Raw genomic sequence first — 26,499 nt, forward strand, 5'->3', positions numbered from 1 at the left:
CTAAATCTGAAACATGATCTTTATGTAACTCTATAGGAAATTGTTTCTAGACTATCGTAAAATGAGATGATGTCTGTCTTCATAATTGGGACATTGAAATTCATAAGGACCAGTGTAATAGAACAGAGAAAAAGCATACAGTACACATATCTAATATACATAACCACCTGTGGATGCAAGACATTATTAATTCGGGACAACAAAGGGATAGACGTGATGTTTGGACATTTCGACATATGCTGTGAAGTCCGGATACGTCATCCTCTTGTCGCGAAAGCCGGCTTCGATTAGGTTTCCTGCAATCAGACCCCAGGTATGGTTCTCTTCTCGGGGAATCGGCATTTTGATATGATCGAGGGAGAAGAGCCCTGCATGACAGTCCGGGGTAATCACTCTATCAGGTTACCCTCGTTTCATCTCTGAGCAGTCTTTGGCGCCCATGATTCTGGCTGCCAGTTTTCACTGGGACCGCCTCGTGCCTTCGCCCACGGATCCTTGTCTTTGGCCGGAGCGCTGTCATCTGTCTTCGACTCCGGTACAGCATCGGCGGGGGTAGACGATGTAGCCACGTCGTTCTCCTGTCTCACCGGAGGATTCAGCGTCGCATCACTTGTCCCTGTGGCGGGGCCGGGCGACTGCGTCTGTGGTTTATCGAGATAGGAGGGTTTGCTGGCCCAGCGTTCATCGGCGAGTCGAGCAAGCTGCTTAATCTGAGCTTGACGGATGAGATCGTTCTTCTGTTCTTCGATCGAAGGTGGGTTTGGCCGGAGATAACGAAGCCACTGATGCCATTGTGCTGGATGAATGCACCGTGTTAGCCCTGGAGTATGGAAATTTCTTCCCGCTTCCCGTTCCTTGTACACGACCGCGCTGGGAACTTACGGGTTACTTGAACGTCCGCATAGTGAGTCTTGGGGCTAAACTTGACAATCCGACGGAACCGCCCGGCATTCAGCGCATCTTTGAATTCCCAGTATGTGTTTCCAGCGAGGTCGGTGCCTGGATGGAGAAGGTCAGTTTTTGTTCGCGCCGCGACACTCGACACCACGAGGGAACAGACATACCGACGAGGAAGGATTTTCGCCACGGCAATCGCAGGCTTTTCCACTTAAACCACAGACTGTTGATCGGACTCATTGATATGCAGAGGGGGTGGTCGAGGGCATAATCGTTGGAGGGGAGGAAGATGGACGGAGGAGAGAAACGTCATTGCTGACGGGGACGCAACGTGATAGGATCGCCGTGGATGACTAACATTCCATTCGCTCGCTCGTTCATTCCAGTCTCTCTCTCGCGCGCGCTCTCTCCTTCGCTCTCCCTCTGTCGGTCTCGGGATTTTCTACATATATATCTGACATCTCCCACTCCTATCATCTGGCCTCTAACTCTCTCTGCTGGTTCTACCGGTCCCCAGCCTCGACTGTCTAGCTCGCAGGGTCCGCCTGCGACATATACTTCCACCCCGACCCCCCTGTTACGTACCACGGTTCGCCCCCCTCCAGGCGCCAACGTACAAACAACCACCCAACCGGCCATCACTCTCACTATCTCCCTATATGCCATTACTCGAGTGACTAAACCCTCGTATCTCACAACATGGCGTCTGTTACGTCGTTGGACAAGGACTTGCGCAGTCTGCGCCTGTCCCGCTATACCCCGCAGGCCGCCGCGGAGGTCCGCGAGTGGATTGAAGAAGTGCTCCAGGAGAGACTGTCATCGGGGGATCTCCTCGAGGCTCTGAAGGACGGAGTCGCTCTATGCAGGTGAAAACCAGGCCTCGTTCCCTCCAGTGCGCCGATCAACCACCCCGCTAACACCCACCTCGCAGGCTCGTCAACCTCGCCGTCTCCCCCGGCGTGAAGTACAAGGTGTCGTCCATGCCCTTCGTGCAGATGGAAAACATCTCACACTTCCTGCGCGCCTGCCAAATCGCCCCGCTCAGTCTCCCCCCTCACGACGTCTTCCTGACCGTCGACCTCTACGAAGCCAAGGACCCGGCCCAGGTCCTCCAGTGCCTGATGGCCTTCAGCCGAAGGGCCAATGCCCTCCAGCCCTCCCGGTTCCGCCGGGCAATCGGCGTCCAGAGCAAAGCGGGCACCCTAAGTCCCAACATGACCGGCTCCAGCGGCCACGGCGCCGCCACCACCCCGACAACCAAGCCGCGGGGGCTCAGCAACGTCAGCGACACGTCGGGGCGCTCCAGCCCAGCCAAGTCCCCCACCGCCGTGAGCACCTGGAGCAAGAAGTCCGATGAGTTCACCACAGCCCCGGCCTGGAACATCCACCAGTACGGCTACATGGGCGGTGCCAGCCAGGCCAATCAGGGGGTTGCGTTTGGCGCCCGTCGCCAGATCACCACCGCGGCACCACATGTACCTAGTCTGGCAGAGAAGGAAAAACGCAGGCGTGAAGAGGAAGAGAGGCAGCGTCGGGAGCAAGAGGAAGCCGAACTTCTCCGCCAGCGCCAGCGCGAGGAGGAGGAAGCGCGTGCGCGCGCGGAAGAGGAGCGCATCTGGGAGGAGGAAACGGCTCGTCTGAGGGAGAAGGAGCGGCGCGAGGTCGAGGAGGAGCGGAAGCGGTGGGATGCCGAACAACGACGGTGGGAAGAAGAGGAGCAGCAGCGTCTCCGCGAGGAGAAGGAAGCCGAGGAGAGACTGGAGAAGGAGAGGCTCCGTCGGCGCGAGTTGAACGATAGCCGTCTAAACGGCCAGTTCCTCAGCCAATACCAGGCTACCCAGGCCAGCGCCGAGTCCCAGGAAAGCCAACGAATTCGGGAGCTCGAGCGGGAGCTGGAGCTCGCCAAAGCGAGGGAGGCCGAGTATCAGCGAGAACGCCAGACGCTGCGAGAGCAAGAGACCGGCCGTACCGAATCGCGCAGCCCTCGTCCAGCCCCCGTGCCTCCGAAGCCTAGCTACGACCTGTCTTCTCTCGAACAGGAACGTCGCTTACTCCGTACTGAATGGCAGAAGAACCAAGATGACGACTCCGTCGCCGAATCGGCTTCGAGCCCTCCTCCCCCTGCCTTGCCATCACGCCCCCTCCCCGACCCGACTGCCTCAGCCCAACCATCCGCCATGGCAACAGCACCTGACAACATCCTTCCGACATCGCCTCGCCCGCTCCCCGAACGTCCCCTCCCCAACCCGACCCTTCAGGCCCAGCAGGCCCAGAAACCCGAGAGTCGCGTCGACCGCTTTCTCTCATCCAACCGGCCGCCGGTGGCGCCCAAGCCCGCCACTCACCGCCCTACGGACTACTCATCCACCGCGGAGATTGACGCGGAGAACAGCCGACGGGTGGCCGCGCAGCAGAAGACCCGCGCGGGAGGATGGGCCTCCAAGTCCCTGCTGGAGCGCGAGATGGAGCGCGAGCGCGAGCGCCAGCGGGAGTGGGAGGAGAACCAGAAGCAGACCCAGGAAGTGGCCGCACGGGGACTCGGCGACAAGTCGCTCGGGTCCGGCCCGGGACAAGCCTGGGACGTGCACCAATATGGTTACATGGGCGGTGATAACCAGAACCGGGGTGGTCCTGGCCTCGGCGTGGGAGGAGCCCGACGACAGATCATCGGCCCGCGGCCACCTCCATGAGCTTCCGCCTGACGTGAACGAGTAGCTTCGCTCGTATCTAGTGGAGGGTTGTTTTCGAGCCTAGGGCCATCCGCAAGATACCACCGTACCCCGTCGATCGTTAAGCGATGCGTTTTATATCGGTTTTTATTTGTAAATACTCAAATCACACGCAACTTAGATCCGTTATCAAGATAGACATCCGATCAAACAACCTCATCGTAGAAGAAAACAGGTAACCAGGGTATCTCTAAGGCTGGCGGCAGAACTCCCAAAACAATGCGCTCGACAGGAAGCAGTACTCGATCCACAACGCTGAAGGGGAAATAGACATCAGAACTCGAGAGCTCAGACAGGTACCGGAGCGGCAAGCAGCTCCTTCACCAGATACATCAACCGCTCCCCACTCTCCAGCAACCAGTTCCACTCGACCTCCTCTCTCTGGCGATTAGCCTGGCTTTTCTTCGACTCGACCTGCACGCGATCCACTCGGGCCAGGACACCAACCTGCACCGCCTCCTGCAGCTGCGGGGTGACGGTCAGCATGTGGTTATCGGCGAGGAGCAAGAGGAGCGATTCGAGGGCGATGGAGACCTTGGCGTTGTCGACGATGCTGGGGGTGCTGGCGGCGTACGGCAAGAAGCAGTGCTCCAGCTTGGCCTGGGTGAGGTACATCTCGGCGGTATCCGGGGCGGCGCTCTCGCGCATGCGGAACAAGAGAACCTCGCAGAGGGTGGTCAGGGCGGCGGGCGAGAACGACGGCAGCGCGGTGGGGCTGACGAACGCCTGGAACACCGGCAGGGGCAGATGTCGGATGTTCTCGACGAAGAGCTGGTAGAGGTCCTCGAGGTTGACGAACGCGTCCGGCACCGCCTCCGACACCTCGGAGAGGAGGTGCAGGAGACGCTGGCGCAGGGCGAGCGCCGGCAGCCCGCCCAGCAGCGAGCCGTCGTCGAGGGCGTAGTTCGCTGCTGCCGACGGCGACGGCGACGGCGCCGTCGACACGGCGTCGTCGTTGGAGCCGGTGGCGTCTTTGCTGGGCCGACCCCGGCGGGGGCGTTTTGTCTGCCGGACGGGCCGTCTGGGGGCTGCTGACTCGACGGGTGTGGCGGAGGTCGATGTCGACGGCTCGGATACGTCGTTGTCATCCTCGTCCTCGTCCTCGTCGTCGATGAGGTAGTCGCCGAATTGCTCCTCGTCGATGTTCACCTCGACGCCGCGCTTCTTGACGGCCTGCGTGTCCCGTTTGAGCGGCTTCAGCTCGTTGTGGAAGACCTCGCGGAACTCGGCGCACGCGCTGGATCCGCCGTCGGCGAAGATAGCGCGCAGGATGCGCCGGTGTCGTCCGTAGCTGCCCGCACCGTCGGATATGTAGCGGAAGATCAAACTGGCCTTGAGGAACTCGTTGCTGCTGTTCTTCTTCTTCTTAGTCGTCGTCGTCCTCCTGCGGGGGGCGTCCGTTGCAGTGTGCTCGGCTGTGTCGTCGTGGTGACGCTGCTGTCTCACCCGCTCGGCCCAGTCTTCTTCGAGGACTTCGCACATGAGCTCGAGCCAGAGTTGCCAGCGGTGCCACCGCTCGCGGTGGCGGACGGAGCAGTTGAACGCCCAGCCGACGGCATGCCAGAAGTCTTCGGCGCGAGACCAGACGGACGCGGACTGGCCGAGGTCGAGATTCAACGGCTTCGAGTTCTCGTGGGTGGGGGGCTCGTCGTCTGCGCGCCTTTGCCTTCCGCGGCGGGACGATTCGAAGTGGGTGAAGGCGAAGGCGGAGTCGAAGCCGGCAGCTGTCGACCCTACCAGGGCTTTGGTGAGATGCAGGAGCTGTAGAGACGCGCTGGGGGCCTCTTCTTCCTCCATGGTTTTGGCGCGCGTGGTGGTGGACGGATGGACGAGGAAAGTGGCCGCGACGGCGAGGTGTTGCGGGGATGGAATGTAGGTGGGGGTGTCTGCGACGCCGCTGGAGGTTAATATACTGAGAAGAAGAGTCAACGCTTGTGTGTCTGCCATTGGGGTCAGTCTGGAACTGGGAAGTTTGCGGGGGTGGGAGTACGGACAAAGCTTCTCCTCGAAGAAGATGCCAACATGTTGGACCAGCTCGAAGGGGAGCGGTTTTGCGGGACGATTCCGAGGGAATGAGTCCTGTTCGGTCGTGTTCGTCATCGTGTAGTGGTCATCGTCGCCCCCGTCTGGGGAGGGCGTTGGGGGTGGTGGTGGAGGGAAGTTGTAGTCTGTATCGCCAACTCGCGGCGCTTATCGATATATGCGAGCCACTAGTGGATGCCAAGACTGTCCTATAAGAAATCCAGTTGGGATCGACTCCGCACAGATCAAGGTGCTGTAGTGTAATGGTCATCATGCGACGTTGTGGTTCATCCCCAGCTCCGTCCCGATCTGGGTTCGATTCCCAGCAGCGCCAAGTGCGTTGACTTGATTTGTCTTTTTTTTTTTTTTTTTTTTTTTTTTTTTTTTTTTTTTTTTTTTTTTTTTTTTTTTTTTTTTTTTTTTTTTTTTTTTTTTCATATATTCGGTAAGTAGCTCTGAGGAGGTCTGATATTTTTATTTTTGCTCTAGCGGATGGGTGGTTGTTAACTTCTGGTTGTGCTGACGTTACTATATATAGAGTTGTGTGTATGTGAAGATACCAGTCAACTTCGTGATATATTTCTAGACAAGCAGGAGGACCAAGGACAGAACAACCAGAATGACAGGCAACATACGCAATTTGCCGCAAGGCCATACCTAGCACATGAATCACTCTAGATACACCTTGTCGGATGCAATCAGATCAAAAGAAACAATGTCTTGATATTCAGACACATGGGCAAAGCCACCCGAAAAGAAGCCAGTTCATCCGTCTCTATTCCCTCTCCCGGTTCTCTATCGCTTCCACTTTTATTTTTTTCTTGTGCTGCTTTTCACCTCGATCCAGCCCCAAACAGCCTCATGCAATTTCCACACTGTGCTCTCCCAACAAGAACAGAACCGTCCACCAAAGAGAATGCATTAACACAGATTATAAAGAAACAGGCAGGATAAAGATAATGAACGCCAAGCGGAGAATATTATCAAGAAACAAGCAAAAGGTCGACAAACGGAGAACGCAAGTCGATCATTCATCTAGATCACCCGAAAAGAGACCTATTCGCAAGCGGTGCGACTGTACAGATGTCAGCGTTGCACGGGAGAATCAGACGGAACAGCACATACGAATGGAAGCTTCGGGATGACCACGCCCAAGGTGGCCAGGAAATTGATGGTGAAATACGTCAGGTCGTAGTGGGTATAATGCGTGCTGAGAAGGAAGAGACAGATGGGGACGCAGAGGAGGAACTTCTTCGTCGGGGTATACTGGTCTCCGTTGTCGATCTGCTCCCACATGTTCAAGTTGTCGTAGGCTCCCGCGTTGAACTCAAAGGGAATGCCCCGCACCCAATGGAACATGAGGAAGGAGCCGAACATGTAGCTGATGTTGGTGAGGGTCCATGATGTCTCCTGCGAGACGCCGGGGATGATGTCGTAGAAGATCTTCAGGGCAATGATCAAGACGAAGTGGATCGTCCAGGCTCCTATCGATTGACGACGCGCACCCCCCTGGTCAGCTGCGTGTTCATGGTCACCGTTCTCTCCGACTGGACTCACCCTTGGCATTGACCCAGTTCGCATTCAGATTCGGCAAGGCAGCCTGGTCACTGGTGTGTTCGATCGATTCCGGAGGCTCCTGGTAGATGATACTGCTGGACCTTCTCCGCCGGCCACCTTTGGTTTGAGACATGTTGGAGTCCGGGGATAACCGGCGTGGCCCAGTGTCAACCTCCGGGGGGAAGGAGATGGTACGAGGAATGACTAGAGAAGACACTTTGGCGGTTTTGGGGGGTGGGACGAGGGGAGAGAGGGGGTGGTGAGGAGTTCGGAGCAAAGGCGGAAAAGGAGGAGTCGGGACGTCGATCGAGGGGCGATGGGGAAGGGATGAGGGCGGTAGACGGGGGGGAGTAGTCGTGGAGGAGGGAGCTGGTGAGATGAAGAGAAAAGAACGGAAGGGCTGGAGGAGAAGAGGTGTCGGTGGTTGAGGGAGGAGGAGATGAGAGTTCCGTGCCGACCGTCAGATCTGAAGAAGAAACGCAACAGGTCGATCGGCGCGGCAATATTGGGGCGGAGTCACGGGAACAGCTGGTTCTCTCTGAATTCCCTACTACAACTCCCCCCAGAACCATGCCGAACGGTCTAGAAGCTGGTCTTTTCCCGGGTGGTGATCGGGGCATTTATTTTTAGCCCTATGAATGTTCCAGTCAGTATTCCAGGCAACGGACTTTGATCGTGGTGAAAGACATCGGTTCTCCTATTCGGGAATCTGGTCTTCTGCATGTTTACCTACCCAGTCAGTCACGGTAAGGAGTACAGACTTCCAGACTCAGTTCCAGACAGACCGAGACAGAGCTGTCTTTATGGACAATAAAGCCATGCTCGATCGATGTACGATAGAGTGGACCTGCAGGGATGGGCTGCAGTAGAAGGATAGCCCTGAATGGTCCTTTCCGATGGGTCTGATATATCAGGAGTGTTATACTTCTTCCGGATGAATCATATTGTGCCTTAACTCTGTTAAATGCTAGAGAATTAGTAGAACACTTGTACCCTGTACCTGGGCATCTATTAGTAGACAGTTGGACGCGTACTCTCTAATGTCTTGATAGATTTGCATCACCGACACCATGTGCTCCGTACGGCGTAGACCTCTATCCCCAGTAAAACGTAAAGAATATTTTCTACTATATTTCCAGCAGATATTACGAGAAACGTACTGCTATTATACAGTATATTTACCAGGAATCAGTCTACTCCATACGTTGACTGCTGGTATGAAACAACGGCACCTCTGGTCTGTATCGCCTGCAGTAAATTTTCACAGCTTTCAGGGTTCGATCATCAAACTACCCAATTTCTTGGAATCCCTCACAACCCCCACCCTCCCCCTCTCCTAACACACACACCCTTCCGATGTCCCACCATGTCAGATTCCCCCGGCGATGATCATGATTCGAGAACTGCTTCCGTCGGTGTGCAACGCAACACCCGTGGCAACTCCAACGACTCTTCGCGACCCGGCTCCATAGACTCCGGCGCAAACCCTCGCAAACGACAACGCAGAAATGGGAGGTCGTCCACCGATTCGCGTGACATTGTTCCCCAGGGCGCATCTTTCAGCGCCAACCCTCTAGAGGTCGATCCCGACAGCACTTCGTCGTCCGGCTCCGACTCGTCTGACACCGACGACTCCGACCTCTCCAGTAAGGAAGGATCGCCGGACGCCGGACAGGATACCGTTCCTACCGTGAACTGGAACCAGGGAGCTAGAAGCGCCATCAGAACGTCGCTCAGTAGTCGGAAGGGAAACGCCGAAGACAGCAAGAGTTCTGCTCGGTTCGACGCGGTGAACGGGAAATACTGGCGCAGTCGCAGTGAGTCGGTCTCATCAGAGGAGAGGACCGGAAACCCGCCCGAGAAAGTCGTCCCGATGGAAGAGGGCCAAGTGAGCGAGGATGGCGACTCAAGTGACTCTGGTGAGATGCAGCTCTCCGGAGAATCGGATGACTCGTCACTGGACTCCGAAGCAGACGACTCCATCATGTTGAATATCGGCTCCCGCAACCAAGCCAAGAACAGCGAAATGTCCGCTGGAGACGGCGATGACTATGACCCCGAAGCTCTCCCGGTATCTAGAGCCGTCAACGGTGTCCAGAACGGGACCGTGCATGATCCTGCAACCGACTCGAAGGAGGACGTTCTCCGTCGCTTTTCTCAGAAATATCCCGTTCATCCCTCAACCCTCGCCGACCTCAACCAGAGTGACATGGATATCCAAGCTAGGAGCGTGTTTTATGATCGCAATATACACGACATCAACCTTCAGCTACCAGTCGCCTGCACAGAATGTCTGCGGGAGGGCCACTTGGCCGAGGTCTGTCCGTTCAAGGAGGTATGTACTATGCGCCAATCCCTGGTAAAGACGGTACTAAGTGGCTGTAGTGCGTACACTGCGGCGCATGGAATAAGCACCAGAGCAGCTTCTGTCCCCAGTGGCGACGATGCCAAAGGTGTCGGGAGCGTGGTCACGATGAACAGCAATGCGCATCGCCGTTGAAGAGCTCCGCAGCCGAAATCCCTTGCGACCTGTGCGGGTCGTCAGATCATCTCGAGCTCGAATGCGATTTCATGTGGAAGCTTCCGCGACAGGATCCCTCCTCCGGGCCCGTGCTAGTGTCAATATCATGCGCTCATTGCACCAGCACCCGCCACCTTGTGGGTGATTGTCCTCAATACCAGAGGAAACCAATACTCTCCTCATCCTGGACCCTGAGAGGCATTGATCCTCACATGGTCACTAACATCAACTCCGTAGTAAGTGGTCGGCCCGGGGCTGGTGGAGCGAATGGTCAGCGGGGAGGAATGAAGATCAGAGGACGTGCAGACCGATACCCTGGTTCTTCCGACAGTGAAGACTTGATGTCTAGGCCCGACCGACGGCCACCCATGGGGCGCAATGCAAATAGCAAGCCTAATATCCGCATTGGCAACGGCATCGGAAAGAACAAGAACCTCGCCCCGGCGGGATCCCGCCCACCGGACATGGGTAGTCGCCAGACCTACCGAGACCGCCAGGGCTTCCCGTCTGGTAATGCGCGCCAACGTTCGCTGTCCCCTGACCCTCGTCCTGGCCGCGGAAGAGGTAGGGGTGGCTGGCAATCGCGTGCCCGCTCCCCTCCTCAAGGCCGACCAAAGCCCCCTTCCAATTCGAGGGGGGCGCCGCGTGGAGGCCGCGGCGGCGGGCGAGGCGGGAAACGAGGCGGCGGAGACGCCTATCGGCCGATGCCGAGCGCAGCTAAGAAGGCCTGGGATAAGTACAGACTCTAATGATTTGGTAAATGGCCGAGAAGAGTTGTGGACTGCCAATTGAGAGATTTGGCGTCCTTTATATTGGATAGGACATGCTTTTTCGTGGGACGGCGTTTGAACCCAGTATGCCCGTATGCCCTCCCGGTAACAAACGCCGCGTCCGATAGAACGGGGGGACACAGAGAGCCTGGGGCATCTCTACTCGTTTGCATCACAGCATGTCATTGATATGAAAATTAATTACATAACATATCCATACCGCCGATCTACTGTGGACTCTTGCCCTGTTGGTCGGTTGGAATTTTATCCCCGCCCCGATGCCCAACGAATCCTTTATCGAGGATCTCGACGAGATCGTCCAGACGCTCAATGCAGATATCGGTGTGCGCGTGGTCCTTCAAATGATCGTTATGGTCATTCACCAGCAGCACTGTCGCTGCTCCGGCCGTGTGGCCAGCTGTCATGTCGTCGATGCTATCGCCGACCTATAGATAGATATGAGTCACGTTTCAGGGCCCGAGAAATACCAAGCACTCACCATGATGAGATTTTCTCCTCCATTTTCCAGACCCCACTCCTGGGAAATGTGCAGAATCCCGGCTGGATCAGGCTTTGGCAGTAGACCGGGGGTCTCCCGTGTAATGATCGGCAGAAAGACATGAGCCGGAAGATGATTCTCCAGTAAATGCCGTACAGGGGCCCTAGCACCTGCGTCAGTATCTTGATACACATAGAGTTATATGTATATACGTACTCGAAATTCCGGGTACACAGCGCCCGCTTAATACCCTTCTCCTGGAGATAGTCCATGAGCGCGACCAACCCGGGCTGGGGCTGTTGGTGACGCATTGCCTCGCGCTCAATGGCCTTGATCTTGTTGGCGGCTTCAGTCTGCGCCTCTATCGTCGGGAGACTGCGTATATGATGGAGGATATCGACTTTCTTGTCAATTCCCAGTGCTGCGCTGTAGTTTGCCCTCGTTAGACGCATGTCTTTGTCGCCGGAGGGCTATCACGCATACCGCATTTGTCCGAACATGTAGTTTTGAGGGAGGCTGGACAGAGTCAGTTTGGGGTTATAGGTGGGGCCAATCGCGTATACGCCACATATGTAGACATATGGACGGTGTTGTATGGTTTGGACTCATACCATAATGTCCCGTCGACATCAAACACCACACCCTTTAACGACGGCAGGGTCGACGACTCTGCATGTTTATGGTCTAGAGGGGCAAACCGCCGCTGACGGAGGAAATGTCCTTGTGACGAGGCCATTGACTGCAGAAACTGCCGTTGCAGCCGGGAACGAAACATGGACGATGGTAGAAGAGGTGTGGAGGATGCGGGAGAAGAGGTGGGCGGGAGCGGGACGAAGTTGGGGAATGTTCGGAAGGGACCGATAAGATAAGATTAGATTGGTGGGCCCGTAGAACAATGGCTTTGAACTTTGGGAAAGCCCAGTCAGATGCATTTCTTTACCCATAGAGCCTTTTTATACATACTGAAATGTGTACCGTCGAGAATATACCCTCAACTATTTAGGGCGAGCGAGCGCTCAATAACTTTGAGGACCTCATAACGCCATTGCGGCTCCCTGCCCTTTGTATACGCATTGTAACCCAAGAACTCCCATTCACCATAGTACTCATATATGTTCCAAGACATCACATTCACCCATGGAAATCGGGCAGGGTTTCTGAAGTGCGGTTTTCGAGAGGGGTATATGGAGATCGCGGGTGTGTTGCTACTGCATCTCAGCGTTTCTCGTTATATTTGGTTTCAAAGGAATATAGGTTGGACCCGCAAGAAAACTGATAACTTCGAAGATCAATATAGTTTCCGAAGGTGAAAGGCCCTTGGAACCGAGGGCATTTGGGTTCGACAAACGAGACATCTGAAATTATTCTGGGTCTCGAATGAGGATCATCGGGGATTAAATCGGTGGTAGGTCTCCTGTTGAGGCGGCGACGGCGGAGTAGGTTATGTAGACTCCATACGGCAGCTATCGAGGTAGGGATAGCAAGGAAAAATGCAAGGAATTCAAAAATAACTGATGTAGACCAAGTCATTCTGTAAAGAATGTCCTCAATGGAGATGATTGAGGTATGACCTGGTAAGGGCGAACTGCCAATTTATTAGGTAGGTTCACTTTGAACTTGGAAATTGTTAGTATAACTTCGATCAGCTCCGGAATGAAGAGGGCCCCCCCGTGCGCACGTTTTGAATGTCTACCTGTGAGATAGTATAGTAAAAAATATAATAATTGGACACCCGTGTCAACCCGGGGATCCGCCTAAGCTGTGCTAAATGCTAGTGTAGTTATTCGAGCACGGGTGATCAGAATCCGCTGATCCAAGGCAGACGATACTTATCCTAGAAGTGAAGTGACTCCTGAGAACAATACTAAAGCTCTGGCAAACTAAGGTGGTGACCCTAAGATCCTAAGCAGCGTAGGTAGAAGCAAGGCCAAGTAGATACGTATATCTACTTGTGATAAGAGTGTGGACGAATCATACTAGCAATGAAACACTATAGTTATTAAAGACAGTGTTATTGAACGCGAAGAGTAAAATTATCCTGATTACATGAATGAGTGTCCTTATATACCCTTCGATCGTGGTGGTGGTAGCTGTGGTAGATGGTAGCGTGGTAGCTGGACGGTATACCATTGTTGGTCACGTGCCCATGGGTGCCTGGGCGGCTGTGTTTGACCGATGTCGTGTTTGCCCACCTTCTGCCATAACCAAGTGGGTCCGGTCATTGGTCGATGACCGGGCATTTCTTCCTGAGGGGTATCGGTTGGTCGTGAATTGCCCATGTCTCTGCCTTGTCAAACCGCCATCACATAATTGACCGTTGCTGGTGCCGTAACAACCCGCTTTATGAAGTTATCTGATTGTCTGTGTGTTAAGCTAGAAGACAGGAGGTCTCTTTAAATACTCGGTAGGTGATGCTAATCTTTATCCAATTTTATTCCTTTTGAAGAAAAAAAAAAAGAAATCTTTCTTAAAGAAGCTTACAATACGGTACCACCCTTCTGAGTACCTGCAGTGTTTCTGATAAATCGTTCTCGTCTTTTTCCCCTATCTTATTGTTATTGTTTTTCTTCCTCTTCTATTATTATTATTATTTTCCCTTGATATTTTTCTCCACGGTGATGATTATGATGACCGTTATATGATCTACCTCCTCCCCATCTACCTATATCGCGGTCTCTTTCCTCTGTCGCATGTTCTCCCACCATCCTCTTCACCTGGAACCATCAACCATCTCAACTGGATGATTTAAATCGGCTTCCATTCCTCTTTGTATTTTGTCTTCCATTACTTAGCGCAGACAGATCGATGCTTATGAGCGAGTACCTTCTCACGGACTTGGATGTTGTAATTGGGCTGATTTAAATTATTTTCTGGGCAAATCTGATACGTTCGCTTGCCAGTTATTAATCCGATAGCGCAAGGCTGTGCGCAGAGTAAGTCTCCTGACATTCCCACTCTCATCTGGACTAGGTACTGTTTCACCCGACCTCGGAGGCTATGCAGTTTTGACTTCCTTTTCTGCCATCGATACCTGGATTGAGGTATTGTAAGTAGGCGAGCGCTTGGTGCGTAGAGAGTCGCTGGCTTGCATGGCCACCTAGCAAAGCTCCTCCGGGCCCTTCGACAGAGGATTAGGTGTTGTGAAGTCTTGTACCTGCCGTACCCATAGGTGGGAGTTTGGAAGGATACAGACTGAAGACATTTTAGCCTTAAAAAAGCTGTAGCACGTTAGCGTTATTTTTCCCTTCTTTTTTTGCCGTGCTTCTCCGAAATTTCATTTGTAGTATGCATCGAAGTCTGGTGTTAAACAGACCTCTGGAACTAGACGATCAGTTCCGTACCTGAAAAATTTTACTCTAGGTACTTCGACCAGTCAAGCGATTCCAGGTCTTAAAAAAAAAAAAGAAGTAGTAACTGCTAAACACTATGTACTAACAGTTGCCTGGAGAAGTGTCATACTATGTGGGTACAAACTAGCAGATCCCGCGGCAGATCCCTATGTCGAGCACGCCAGAGAAACGCATCCACCCTAGTCCGCATCTCTACTATGCTGTCCCCCAATTCCTTAGTTATACGCCTGGATCCCTGTTATAGTAGTACTTATGATATACCTTAGTATAGCATTATTTTTGGTCTTTGAAAGACAGACCTCCACCATGGCTTCGAGTGTCGTTTAACATGCAGTTCTTCCACCCACACGATATGATAAAGGGTGCTCCAAAATACAGTTCACCCCAACAGAAGGAACGATGGGAAACACACGTCCGGGGGTCTTGTTGATGTTGTCTTACTATTCCCTGCTACTGCTACAGACCAAATCCCGCACAACATAGTTGGTATCCACTCGTTTCATGCTAACTAATCGGCCACAAACATTCGCCCGAGAGATATCAATAAATCCAAAGGCCGATGAGCAGCTTTCCCGAATCGCGTGATTCATGTAGCTAGACATGCCAGGACAGCAATCGTAATGGAAGAGAGGTTATAAAAGGGAGGCACTCTCCGGCCTGATCAGAAAACGCAGGCTTAGAATAAGCACTGATTTCTCCCTATCTTCTTAATTACTAGCTAACAAACATCATGTCCCCCGTTCTAAAGAACTACAAGGCTGCTGCAGTCAACGCTGAGCCGGGCTGGTTCGACCTTGAGGAGTCAGTCCGCCGGACGATCCATTGGATTGACGAGGCTGGCAAAGCTGGCTGCAAGTTCGTTGCTTTTCCTGAACTATGTAAGCCAGTATCCAAAAAAGGTGTGTGGTAGGGTTTTGCAGCTGACGAGATATAGGGATTCCTGGATATCCCTACTGGGCTTGGAAGGTTAACTACCAGGAGAGCCTGCCATTGCTGAAGAAGTACCGGGAGAACAGCCTGCCTTCGGACTCCGATGAAATGCGTCGGATTCGGGAGGCAGCTCGCAAAAACAAGTTATTCGTCTCGCTGGGTTATTCTGAAGTTGATTTGGCAAGCCTTTATACTACTCAGGTCCTTATTTCACCCACTGGTGAAGTCCTCAACCACCGTCGGAAGATCAGGGCTACTCACGTCGAGCGCCTAGTCTTTGGCGATGGCACAGGAGATACCACCGAGTCTGTGACAAGGACGGAGATTGGCCGTGTCGGTCATCTAAACTGCTGGGAAAACATGAACCCCTTTATGAAAGCGTACGCTGCCTCGCTAGGTGAACAGGTCCATGTTGCAGCTTGGCCTCTTTACCCTGGCAAAGAAACACTCAGGTACCCGGACCCTTTTACCAATGTGGCTGAAGCAAACGCGGATGTAAGTAAGGGACCATGTCTATGTACCCATGTGGCTAGATGTTAACAAAATCGTGCAGCTCGTCACCCCAGCATATGCTATCGAGACTGGCACATACACACTGGCTCCCTGGCAGATGATCACTGAAGAAGGAATCAAGTTAAATACACCCCCCGGGAAAGAGCTGGAAGATCCTCGCATCTATAATGGACATGGCCGGATCTTTGGTCCCGACGGGCAAAACCTCGTCCCTCACCCCGACAGAGACTTCCAAGGTCTTCTATTTGTAGATGTAAGTTGATTGAAAGCAGACTTACCACGGAAGTGGAATATACTAACTAAATAATAGATTGATCTGGACGAATGCCATCTTCCCAAGTCATTGGCTGATTTTGTAAGGACGTTAATCTCAATTGTGGAGTAGGATGCTAATTCTGAATGTTAGGGCGGTCATTACATGCGTCCAGACCTTATCCGTCTTCTGGTTGATACTAATCGCAAGGACCTTGTCGTTCGCGAAGACCGTGTGAATGGAGGTGTTGAGTACACTCGTACAATCGACCGCGTTGGACTGTCTTCGCCCCTGCAACCGGCTGATACTGTTGTTGAACAGGACAATTAAGAGTAGATATCGCTTATCGCCAATTCCGTCACTCTCCGCTCCTTGTTATTGTTCAATGTGATATAGGCTATGCTTCTTTGTTCTTTGTTGAATCTTGAACTATCAGACACAAAGTTCGTGTGGAAAGAGGGTAACTCAGAATCGCCTAAAGAAACAATAGCAATAAATATTCCATCATGACAGTTTTAAGAGAACATATGCTGAAACAATAATAATGTCATTTATCCAATTCATCGACAGTACTATTACCACAATAATTAGCCTTCTCCGAGTAAGCCTCGAGGATCAATAACAACGTACCCAATTTTCACTTCCTGAGGCGTGTACACATTTTAGGTTGTCACAGCACTTGCCAGAAGGTCCATCCCCAATTTTGCAGATTTGTCCCCTAGGATGGCAGTAAGGGAATTCATCCGGACGGGCCATAGCGATGGCAAGGGTGCAGAAAATCAAGAGGAGAGCCTTCATTATGCTTGACTGATAACTTGGAAGAAGCGCTTTCGGGAACAGAAGTGATGGTGCGTTTTCAAGGCAGAAAGTGTGAATTATAGGATTTGATTTTGTTTTGATACAGATCCTCGGCGAAGGGGTACGTAGGGACTGTTTATACACTTATTGTCAATGCAACCAAACCTCGATCTGACTGTGTCGTGTATGTGGATAATCGAATATTCGCAAGATTGGAAGCGTCGAGACCAACCAAGTCCACCACGACGATAATAACAGTAAGCCGTCCTCACATGCAGTTCGGGTTCACCGGTACATGTAGGTATGGAGTGAGAATGTACTATTGTATGCCTACACTTTCCTGATTCTGATAGAGATGCACATTATGCATTTTAGGAATGTGCGAGAAACCCGCGAAAGACATGTCTACAACATTTACTATTGACTAACATGTCTTGGTGGTCTTTATATGTAAATTATATTACAGGATATACTAGTGTTAGACTATAAGTTGTTGATATGTGTTACTCTAGAATATTTCCTAGGCGATTTATTACTTTGCCATGAATTGACTTAATTCTATGGAATGTTACTGGTCAGTATCCCGCTTACTACGTACCTTACTAATCTCCATATCGGCTCACTCATCCCCGACCCTGTAGATCTCTATTCGTTGTCATCCATCAATTCAACTTGAATCCAGATAAGCAACGAATCTCACTTGACTGCAACAGGTGATTATATCGATCGTGCTTGGCCACAATGCCAAAGTCTTCGGTAGGAACACATGAGCTTCGGGCAGTAGGTCTTATCGATTTTACGCTCTAGTAGTTACACCTATTGCCACACAGCTAACAATGGCAGTGTACGGAATGTCGGGTAAGATGATCCATTATTACCAGGGTTCAATTTGACACAATCTGGTGTCCCCGGACTAATGGTACTTTCAATATATGGCAAATTTTCAGAAACGTAAAAGCAAGGTAAGTTTGGTAAAGCCATTGACATCTTCTTTCATAACGCTTGACAGTGTTCCGGAACCCCACCTTGCACGTTCTGCTCCAGAACTAAGAGACCTTGCATTTTTGGCCGTGTTCCTTCGCGCACGCCATTGACACGGAAGTGCGTGCTAGATCCTTTTGCTTGATAGTGCGCTTGTCCTCTCATCAAGACCTAGAAATTTGGATCGGATAGAACAGCGTTGTGCTGGCTTAACCGCGCTCATCCAGTCTCTAAATCCGGATGTCGATATAGATGATGCACTGAGGACGGCCATCATACCATCTGGTCGCATCCAATCTAGAGATGAACGAAACATAGGGAGCCCAGCATCAGTGGATGAATTCGAATGGAGCGAAACTTCTTTGACGACTCCCGCTGGAGCTCGAAAAGGAACACTGGACGGCATGGCATCATTGCCCACGGCAAACACGGAAGCGGGCTACTTGGGTAAGTATACCAAGGAAATATCAGAGGACCCAACCTAACACCATAGACAGGAAATAGCGCAGGCTCTAGTATCCTCAGAACTGTTCCCGGCCTGCAATTTGAACAGTCCGGTACGGGAATTAATACACGAGAACAGGATTCACCTTCACATCTTAGCCAGACCCAAGACCCCTCACTTTCTGCGCGTCTGACAGACTCAGCTATTCTTGATGGATTAATAGATACATATTTTACTGGCTACAATACCTCATACCCAATTTTGCATGAGGGTACATTTCGACAAAAGTACCGAGATCGTCATCGAATCCAAACACGGTCTATCTGGCATGTAATATTCTACGTTGTTTTAGCAATAGGGAATTGGATTCAAGGAGGTACGTCTGGTTCAAAACAATGCATCTACTATTCGGCAGCCCGGTCACGTATGTCCATGCACTTGTTGGAATCAGGCACTCTCCTTACAGTTCAAGCTTTCTTGCTCATGGTGAGCCTTTCTATATGTTGGTATTAGATATTAGATAAAGAAACTAACATGGGTCAGGGAAATTATCTCCAAAAACGAGACCGTCCGAATACTGGCTACAATTTTATTGGGATAGCGTACCGGATGGCTCTTGGACTTGGCCTCCATCGCGAAGCGCCCGCTGGAACGAAGCGTGACTCATTGTTTCACGAACGCAGGAGAGTTATATGGTGGATTGTCTATTGTTTCGATAGTGGCTTTAGCCTTACCACTGGCAGGCCAGTTATGGGATCTGATTGCTTCATCGAAACCAGAATACCCAGAAACCTGGACGATTCAGTAAGCCTTTTTTTTTTTTTGGAAGAGTTGCCATGCTGATGACTTTACGAAGTCGTGTACGTTAAGTTCCATACTCCCAGAGCCAACGGATCGTCCAACGACGTATTCTGCAATTATTGCACACGCACGACTAGCGTCTATTGGCAACGTTATCTACAGCAGCGTTGTTTCGGCTTCGAAGACTATATCCCTTGACCTGAAGATCTCTCGCTCGCTTGATCACCAACTCAAGGCATGGAAGCTTACCTTACCTTTTTATTTCACAACTAGAGAAGTTCCAGACTGGTTTCGTGCCCCACGGGCAATCGTCCTGTGGAAAGAACAGAATCTAAGGATGATGCTGTGGTGGGGTAGTCAGCGCCTATGTAGCCTGCCGGCAGATGCGGAAGAAGCCCGTGATATGTGCCACTACGTATCTGTCGAGACTATTCAAGACATCACAACATTCTGCTTCGACTATCCGGATATCATCCATACTGGACTGAGTTGGTACGCCACATATTTCATATTCCAGGCTTCCGTTGTCCTCAGTATCTATCACCTCAAACAAAACCGTTTCTCGAACGATGATCTCGATGCAGTGAACCAAGAGCTTTGGATGCTTTCCATTTCAAGGGCTCGCGAGTGTTTGGCAAATCTGAGTAAGCGCGATGAAGCCGCTACGAGGTGCCTGGCGGTGCTAGACCGTATTAGATCCCAGTCGCAACAATCACAGCAGTCTGTCTCGACATCCTCAGGTGGAGGTTTTCCTACCGAAATCAATGTCGATAGTGCTCAGATACAACCTGTTACTGGAGCTATCGACTCACAGCCGTCATCGTTCGAGATCGATCCTGCTTTGCAGATTCTCTTTCAAGATGCATCATGGAATAATGACATTTTCGAAGGACTCCAAGGCTTTCCCATCATAGATGAGCCTGAAGTCTTTGATTATATGTTACCGAACGGTTTGCCTGCCGATACACCCCCGGAGTAGGTGTTTTTTTCTCCACTATAATTGGCAACACCCATCTAAAAGGCGATATTCCAATTTCAAATTTGCATGGCCCATAACTGCGAACAAAAAACCAATAGAACTCATCCAATAGCTAATACCCCAGTTATAAGTCTCCATAAGTCAATTTGACGGGCATCGACTAGGTAGACAGCCGGCCTGTAATGTTCACTTCCGCCAAAAGATTTCCTTCCTATCTACTTCTAATTCACACCGAAGATGTCATGCCTATTATCCCATTCAGCTTTTTATGCGAACGCTTTCGTTTAGAAAACAATCCCTCCACCATCAACAACTATGTCAGTGCCGTTAATATAGGTGCTTGCGTCACTCGCTAAAAGTACTATGGCCCCTGTAAGCTCCATAGGAGCTCCCATCCTACCAGTCGGATTGCGTGAGGCCCAGATCTTCCGGTGCTCAGCAATGCCATCGCCCTCGTTGAGGATCGTATCCATGTATCCAGGGCTGATACTATTAGTCCGAATGCCGTACCGGGCCCACTCTGCGGCAAGGCAGCTTTTCAGCATCAAAATAGCCGCCTTGCTAACATTGTATGCAACTTGAGGCTGAGGGAAGTTCACTCGATGTCCTGATATGGAGGCAATAAAGGTAATTGAGCCACCGTTTCCTTGTGCAACCATGCGTCGAGCTGCAGCCTGAGCACAAATAAAAGATCCAGTTGTATTGACATCGATGACTTTCCTCCACTGTGAAATCGGCATGCTCAGTGACTCCACACAGCCAACGATACCGACAAAACAGAACAAGACATCGATCGACCCTAGCGTTCTGGTTGTTTCCTCCATTGCCGCTTCGACAGCAACTTCATCAGTTACATCGACTTTCGTAGTACAGATTTTGGCGTGAGGAAATTTAGTTTGTAGATTATTGATTTCATTCTGCGCATTCGTCGGGTTCGCGTCGAATATCATGAGACCGCTTAAGCCATGCTCAAGGAGGGCATCGCATGCATGCAATCCTAATGTACCAGCTCCACCTGCAACTACTGCATTGCCTCGCACTGCAAACCTCTTTTGTACCCTCTTCGCTGCGTCTCTTTCAACTTGGGGCTGGGGTGCTGGGGTCATCGATGAACTGCTGCCATCGCTCAACACCATGCTAGGAACCTCTCGGCTAGTAAGAGCATCTCGACCTGGTAGCTCAGCTGAGGGCGCCATATTGTCTAGGAATATGTGTCTAGTACAAGTGATGATATTATGAGAGATTAGAGAAAAAGATGGGATTTCTTGGGACAAGGAAAAGTCGGAAAGACGGGGTATATGGATAAATTTACAAATATGTCCAGAATGGCTATATGCGAGTTCAACCTCGGTAGATGACACAAAAACTGCATCTTTTATTGGCTACTCCACATCCAACTATGGTCATTTGGAATGTCGGGACTCTGCGCGCCGATTGTATAGCCAACCCTCGGGGCTCGACGATAGGTAATCGGCGCACAGAGTTCCGACAATTGACAACTCCGATTGAGGATACACGTCATTCGGATACTCAGACGATGGACTCCACTACCCCAGACGCTTGCATGCTCTGATTTGCCAAGAATTTATATATGCTAAATTGCCCGGCTAACTGGCAACGGTATATCTACCCTCGGACCTGCTGCTCTGCCGCTTCAGACATTTGCTGGAATTCCTGCGAGAATCCAGCTCTGTATGGTTGCGGTTCTAATCAGCACCCTGACCTGAATCTTTATCATATCATACGACATGGTTGCTGTTGGCGACACCGGCCCTGCTCCTGCCTTAGAGATAGAAATTATGACCAAGGAGTTATTAGTGGAGTATTAGTGATGGACAACTTTGTAAGTGCTTTTTCGTTAGAAGTTGCTCTCCATTAGTTACAGCTAAATTATCGCAGGCCAAAGAATTTCCCACGCTGGCCAATGACTCGACTTTGCAAGGTTGGATGGTGTCTGTCCTCACGTTAGGGGCCATGCTCGGCGCTCTTCTCAATGGTCCTATAACCGATAGACTCTCTCGACGCTGGTCCATCCTCCTAGCAAACGAGCAAGATATGATTCGCATGAGAAGTATCTACAACCAGCTTGGGATTACAAGTACAGCCCTCGGTAAGAAGGCCAACAGGGGTTCATCCAGACACATTGAAGCAATCCAGCAAATACGATGGATACAAACGGCCCTCTAACTTGTGTTAAAGAATATAGCCTGTTTCAAGTAGCTTTTTATCCAAAGCAAACAGACAATTACGACGTATACCCTCCCTAATGAGTAATGTGAATGCATAGCACTGTTTGACTTAACCCGGTCGAGTCTCTCCCGACATCCTCCACAGTCGGTCCACAGTGACCCGAACTATGGCGGGCAGGAAGCCGACAGCCGACACCCCTCATGCTTCCTTGAGTCGCTTATCTGCCCAGTATAAATATTTGCCAGATGAAACCTGTCGGAACACTTTCCAAGTACATCAGCCCCATAGATCCTCTCCAAAATGTCCATGACAGTAAATGACTGCGCACAAGTCCGGGAAGGGTTTCCCCGCCCTTTTCCAGACACGCCTACCAATGTACTGGAGCAATTCAGGTTGGCGGGCAAGGTCGCCGTTGTAACGGGCGCAGCCGATGGCATTGGCTATGCCGTTTCAGAGGCGATGGCCGAAGCCAATGCTAGAGTTGCCATGTGGTATAATTCGTGAGTTCCCATATTCAAGGGTAGCAGGAGTAATTTGCCGTGAGTGTAGCTGACGAGCTGAAAGAAATGATGCAGCAGTGGGGAAGGCGGATGCTCTATCTCAGACTCATGGAATTAAGGCTGTTGCCTACAAAGTCGATAGTAAGTCGAAAATCATCAGGCGATTTGAACTTCAGGCTAAGTGTACATGCAGTCTCGGATGCAGAACAAGTGAAGAAGGCGATCGCAGACGTCGTTCGGGATTTCGGGAGAATGGATATATTTGTTGCAAATGCAGGTTAGTTAGACCCCAATTGCACGTCTAAAGGGTTAAGATTAACCTTTTACAGGAATGGCCATTTCAAAACCGATATTAGAGCAAAAACTAGAAGAATATCACAAACAAATCTCTGTCAATGGTATGTATAGTTTCCATTTATATCTATCCCTGTGTCACTGACATCATCCTCAGTCGATGGAGTCGTCTACTGCTCCAAGTATGCTGGGGAGGTCTTCCAGCGCCAAGGTAGCGGAAACTTGATCATCACTTCAAGTATGAGCGCGCATATTGTCAATGTGCCGACGGACCAGCCCGTCTATAATGGAACAAAGGCTTTTATTACGCACTTTGGAAAGTCCCTGGCTCGCGAATGGAGGGAATTTGCCCGTGTCAACATTGTCTCTCCGGGTTTCTTCGATACTAAGATGGGGGCTAGCCCTGTGACAGTCCATGAAGCTTACCGTATGGCATCTCTTGGACGCCAGGGACATACAAAGGAAATCAAGGGCCTATACCTTTATCTTGCTAGTGATGCGTCCAGCTATATGACTGGGAGTGATGTTCTTATCGACGGTGGATATACTTTGCCATAAGAGAAAATGTGTCTATATATCACTCAATTAGACATTTAATTTGATGCAAATGGGGTTAGACATTATTAGTAAGTATGATACAACAGAGCCAATTGCCTAAGAAATTTATAGTTCGATAACATCACCAACCGCACCCCAAGATCCATCTGGAGAAAACCGGAACTCTTTGACTACTCCATTCGAAATGCCGAAAGCACGTCCATCCGGAGTAGCGGCCAAGGGAGTGCTGTGATCCAAGCTAGACATGGCCGAGGGCATTTCGACCTTCCATTCATGTTCATTTTCTCTGATTACAAAAGATGTCACACCACTACTGTTGGACAACAGTACGCCCATGTAGGCAGCATCGTCACTTGGCGTGTATACAAAAGCTGCGAGCGTTGTATTCTCGTCTGATGAATATGCCGGGACTGGAACTGAAACTTGATCCCAACTGTATTCCTCTGTTCCCCAGATTGATTGTATTTGGCCGCTGTCATCTTGGTAGAACATAGTCAATTTCTTGAGGTCATGCTCGAGCCGCCAGCTCTCTGTCATGGCCAAGGGGGTCCCAGGGCTTGGGGTGGGGAACGAAACATCTTCAGTAATCCAGCCGTCTGATCCACGAAGGGTTAACTGGTCTTCAGTATCCTGGTATAAGCACCACGGGTGAAAGTTGGACTGATTCTGGTAGAGCCAGAGAGCAGCAAGGTTACTGGAGTCAAGCACACGAATGTTCATCTTTGAGAGTGAATCCAAGGCTGGATCTGTTGTCCACTGAGTGGGTGTTTGTGTCCAATTTCGCGTGATGTACTCTTGAATGAAATTTGCCTCGGAAGCAAAATAGACCCTCAGATCCTAAGCAATTAGCACATGGAAAGGGTTAAAGCCCGGGATACATACAAAGGCTGTGTCTTGGTATACCACGGTGGCAGCGATGGGCGACTGCTCTACCGCAAGTTCCAGCTGGGATGTATGGGTCCAACTCCCGGAACCCTTTTTCGTGTACTCGTGAATCCAGTTGTCGTCTTTTTGGATATAGAGTCGGTAATGTACCATATAGTCCTGATCATAATAGTATACGGCAGCAAGGTTAGACGATCGGGTCGAATTTGTGCCTGGAGAAGAACGCGGAGGAGTCTCTGTATCGCGGCTTCGACTGCCCACAACGCCTCCCACTACAGCCCCAATAATGACACATACTGCTAGTAAAGCAGTGGCAAGCCAGAAGGTCCGCCGTCGCAGTCCCAATATACGTTGTCCTGAGTGAGAAGTGGTCGTCGGCAGTGCCGGCATTCCTCCGTACGAAGGGACAGCTTCATTTCCCCCATCGTTATTTGGTGCTATAACCGGCACCTTGTGAGTATCATGTGTACGAAAGTCAACCTCTAGAGTGCTGTGCAAATTATCAGGACCTGTTGGCGCCATTGCTGGCAACTTTGGACGTCCTGGGGTATATTCAGCTGTGAGGGTTGTGGAAGACACGATGGCGGGATAACGGCAGGATATGCCTGACGGAAAAAAGATGCTTAACGGGCCGTCGCTAATATTTAGATCAGCAGCTATGTAGTAGTTTCTGGACAAGGATAAGGCCATACGAGGTTGGGGCGTGCTTGGAGTATGGGACTGGGGCGCAGCGCCGCTGAGCAGCCTTGCCGAGATACTGAAACCAATTTGATTGGACTTAATATCTATCCCTGAGTGGATTGTGTCCAGGCTAGACCATTTACTGGAGGATGAATGTTGCCTAGTAGACTAAAGAATCCTTCGCGCCGGGCTTATTTAGTAGGCTGTGAAAGTGGATTCTGATCTGCAGCTTCATCTCAACCGAGCACTATGTTACTCCATAAAACCTCTAAGTATGTGCTGGTCAAGTATTCCACTGTCTGTGAATTATACAGAGACCTTGAGTAGAACCCAAAATACTGCCAGTTGCGCCTTCCTTCGCCCAGCCTGCCTTTTACATTGCAACTCCCAATATGCGGAAGAGAACCACAATGCGCGTCTCTACTCCAATATCTCCAACCAACTGACCATATATGCTGTGATATAAACAAATCAAAGCAATGCCCACAGACTCTAGCAACCCGGTTCTTCCCCAAGTCTACCGCCTCACCATCAGCCTCCGACAAGCGCTTTCTCTGATGCGTGCGCTGTTCAGCCTGAAATTCCTACAGGGTCTGGACTCCATACTGATGTTCAGCACGCGCACCCAACATTCCACGGTAGCCCACTGGAATCGTCGGCAAATACCACGTCAAGAGCAAGTGATCACTGATATCTGCCTGGATATCATTCCCGCACTGGTCTTGCGTACCGCAAACAAACCCGATGTCCCGATGCTGAACCTCCATTCGGCCTCCTCTTCCAGCACGGAGAACATCCCATTGCATGAAACACATATTCGGAACGATGATTCACCAGAATTTACACAGGCTCGGGGCACCCGACCAACCCGCGGGGGGCTGGCAATCCGTCCTGCGCAGCATTCACCCCGGACTAGGGTCAAGGGCGGACAGGACGAGGTCGATTTCCAACTACTCGACTCCATCCCAGGACGGGACCAGCACGTCACCTGTGACTCCATCTATTCGGCACAAGAAAGCAGTAGCACTGCCTGCTTCCAGTCTCGATCTTCAACGCGTCTCCACCAGACCGTGCCTCTTTCCGCAGCCCAGTACGAACGGATGATCCCACAGACGCCGTGGTTCAGCACCAGTCGTTCGTGGTCCATTGACTCGGTGGCCCCCCAGCTATCTGGCGATTCTCACGCGATGCTGAAAGTCGACCATCTTCCGAGGTCTGCGTCGTCGGAAAGTTTCCCGGGCAAGTTCCCTGTCAGCGATGGCACCGACTATAGCTTCCTGGCTACGCCGTACGGTATTCGTGGTTGCGGGATGACATCTGTCCGGCCATTTTCAGAGGTCTAGCTT

The 26,499-nt window shown here is 51.2% G+C and overlaps 13 protein-coding genes and 1 non-coding gene across 14 annotated transcripts; 8 read left to right on the forward strand and 6 right to left on the reverse strand.

Annotated features, from left to right (window-relative positions):
• Positions 1–25: 25 nt before the first annotated feature.
• On the reverse strand, positions 26–1,199 carry BDV59DRAFT_171562 (uncharacterized protein). Its single transcript, XM_073688584.1, has 3 exons — positions 1,065–1,199; positions 883–999; positions 26–796 (listed from the first exon to the last, which is right to left on the reverse strand). The coding sequence occupies exons 1-3, from the start codon at positions 1,135–1,137 to the stop codon at positions 414–416; spliced, it is 573 nt and encodes a 190-aa protein (XP_073551557.1). The 5' UTR covers positions 1,138–1,199; the 3' UTR covers positions 26–413.
• A 103-nt stretch (positions 1,200–1,302) lies between these two features.
• BDV59DRAFT_171565 (calponin homology domain protein) lies at positions 1,303–3,720 on the forward strand. Its single transcript, XM_073688585.1, has 2 exons — positions 1,303–1,763; positions 1,829–3,720. Exons 1-2 carry the CDS (start codon positions 1,597–1,599, stop codon positions 3,585–3,587), a joined length of 1,926 nt encoding a protein of 641 aa, XP_073551558.1. The 5' UTR covers positions 1,303–1,596; the 3' UTR covers positions 3,588–3,720.
• A 194-nt stretch (positions 3,721–3,914) lies between these two features.
• BDV59DRAFT_199146 (uncharacterized protein) lies at positions 3,915–5,726 on the reverse strand (the record flags this gene model as incomplete). The annotated part of the gene is made up of 2 exons (XM_073693302.1): positions 3,915–5,566; positions 5,621–5,726. The coding sequence occupies 2 exons, from the start codon at positions 5,724–5,726 to the stop codon at positions 3,915–3,917; spliced, it is 1,758 nt and encodes a 585-aa protein (XP_073551559.1).
• Positions 5,727–5,897: 171 nt separating this feature from the next.
• BDV59DRAFT_t48 lies at positions 5,898–5,982 on the forward strand. Its single transcript has one exon. It is a non-coding gene; the product is annotated as a tRNA-His (tRNA).
• A 656-nt stretch (positions 5,983–6,638) lies between these two features.
• Positions 6,639–7,674, reverse strand: BDV59DRAFT_114072 (ORMDL family protein). Its single transcript, XM_073686660.1, has 3 exons — positions 7,206–7,674; positions 6,774–7,132; positions 6,639–6,723 (listed from the first exon to the last, which is right to left on the reverse strand). Exons 1-3 carry the CDS (start codon positions 7,336–7,338, stop codon positions 6,676–6,678), a joined length of 540 nt encoding a protein of 179 aa, XP_073551560.1. The 5' UTR covers positions 7,339–7,674; the 3' UTR covers positions 6,639–6,675.
• Positions 7,675–8,515: 841 nt separating this feature from the next.
• BDV59DRAFT_171572 (zinc knuckle domain protein) lies at positions 8,516–10,991 on the forward strand. Its single transcript, XM_073688586.1, has 2 exons — positions 8,516–9,540; positions 9,591–10,991. The coding sequence occupies exons 1-2, from the start codon at positions 8,572–8,574 to the stop codon at positions 10,473–10,475; spliced, it is 1,854 nt and encodes a 617-aa protein (XP_073551561.1). The 5' UTR covers positions 8,516–8,571; the 3' UTR covers positions 10,476–10,991.
• On the reverse strand, positions 10,621–11,809 carry BDV59DRAFT_114084 (putative haloacid dehalogenase-like hydrolase). The gene is made up of 5 exons (XM_073686661.1): positions 11,607–11,809; positions 11,479–11,511; positions 11,212–11,421; positions 10,996–11,158; positions 10,621–10,942 (listed from the first exon to the last, which is right to left on the reverse strand). Exons 1-5 carry the CDS (start codon positions 11,768–11,770, stop codon positions 10,724–10,726), a joined length of 789 nt encoding a protein of 262 aa, XP_073551562.1. The 5' UTR covers positions 11,771–11,809; the 3' UTR covers positions 10,621–10,723.
• On the reverse strand, positions 11,774–13,011 carry BDV59DRAFT_171575 (uncharacterized protein). The gene is made up of 3 exons (XM_073688587.1): positions 12,674–13,011; positions 11,959–12,611; positions 11,774–11,901 (listed from the first exon to the last, which is right to left on the reverse strand). Exon 2 carries the CDS (start codon positions 12,523–12,525, stop codon positions 12,211–12,213), a length of 315 nt encoding a protein of 104 aa, XP_073551563.1. The 5' UTR covers positions 12,526–12,611; positions 12,674–13,011; the 3' UTR covers positions 11,774–11,901; positions 11,959–12,210.
• A 21-nt stretch (positions 13,012–13,032) lies between these two features.
• Positions 13,033–13,347, forward strand: BDV59DRAFT_171577 (uncharacterized protein). Its single transcript, XM_073688588.1, has one exon. It carries the CDS (start codon positions 13,046–13,048, stop codon positions 13,307–13,309), a length of 264 nt encoding a protein of 87 aa, XP_073551564.1. The 5' UTR covers positions 13,033–13,045; the 3' UTR covers positions 13,310–13,347.
• Positions 13,348–15,023: 1,676 nt separating this feature from the next.
• Positions 15,024–16,633, forward strand: BDV59DRAFT_171583 (carbon-nitrogen hydrolase family protein). The gene is made up of 5 exons (XM_073688589.1): positions 15,024–15,223; positions 15,280–15,770; positions 15,829–16,041; positions 16,099–16,143; positions 16,195–16,633. The coding sequence occupies exons 1-5, from the start codon at positions 15,076–15,078 to the stop codon at positions 16,369–16,371; spliced, it is 1,074 nt and encodes a 357-aa protein (XP_073551565.1). The 5' UTR covers positions 15,024–15,075; the 3' UTR covers positions 16,372–16,633.
• Positions 16,634–17,499: 866 nt separating this feature from the next.
• BDV59DRAFT_114132 (transcription factor domain-containing protein) lies at positions 17,500–20,166 on the forward strand. The gene is made up of 8 exons (XM_073686662.1): positions 17,500–17,619; positions 17,683–17,697; positions 17,787–17,801; positions 17,849–17,940; positions 17,996–18,267; positions 18,318–18,751; positions 18,809–19,069; positions 19,122–20,166. Exons 1-8 carry the CDS (start codon positions 17,581–17,583, stop codon positions 20,043–20,045), a joined length of 2,052 nt encoding a protein of 683 aa, XP_073551566.1. The 5' UTR covers positions 17,500–17,580; the 3' UTR covers positions 20,046–20,166.
• A 2,369-nt stretch (positions 20,167–22,535) lies between these two features.
• On the forward strand, positions 22,536–23,587 carry BDV59DRAFT_199151 (putative short-chain dehydrogenase; the record flags this gene model as incomplete). Its single annotated transcript, XM_073693303.1, has 5 exons — positions 22,536–22,735; positions 22,800–22,876; positions 22,929–23,012; positions 23,065–23,133; positions 23,187–23,587. 5 exons carry the CDS (start codon positions 22,536–22,538, stop codon positions 23,585–23,587), a joined length of 831 nt encoding a protein of 276 aa, XP_073551567.1.
• Positions 23,588–23,641: 54 nt separating this feature from the next.
• BDV59DRAFT_171589 (uncharacterized protein) lies at positions 23,642–24,010 on the reverse strand. Its single transcript, XM_073688590.1, has one exon. It carries the CDS (start codon positions 23,921–23,923, stop codon positions 23,693–23,695), a length of 231 nt encoding a protein of 76 aa, XP_073551568.1. The 5' UTR covers positions 23,924–24,010; the 3' UTR covers positions 23,642–23,692.
• A 1,622-nt stretch (positions 24,011–25,632) lies between these two features.
• Positions 25,633–26,496, forward strand: BDV59DRAFT_199153 (uncharacterized protein; the record flags this gene model as incomplete). Its single annotated transcript, XM_073693304.1, has 1 exon — positions 25,633–26,496. One exon carries the CDS (start codon positions 25,633–25,635, stop codon positions 26,494–26,496), a length of 864 nt encoding a protein of 287 aa, XP_073551569.1.
• Positions 26,497–26,499: the final 3 nt, after the last annotated feature.

This window comes from Aspergillus ambiguus (assembly GCF_047715705.1).
Source record: "Aspergillus ambiguus strain CBS 117.58 unplaced genomic scaffold BDV59scaffold_4, whole genome shotgun sequence".
Classification (NCBI taxonomy): domain Eukaryota; kingdom Fungi; phylum Ascomycota; class Eurotiomycetes; order Eurotiales; family Aspergillaceae; genus Aspergillus; species Aspergillus ambiguus.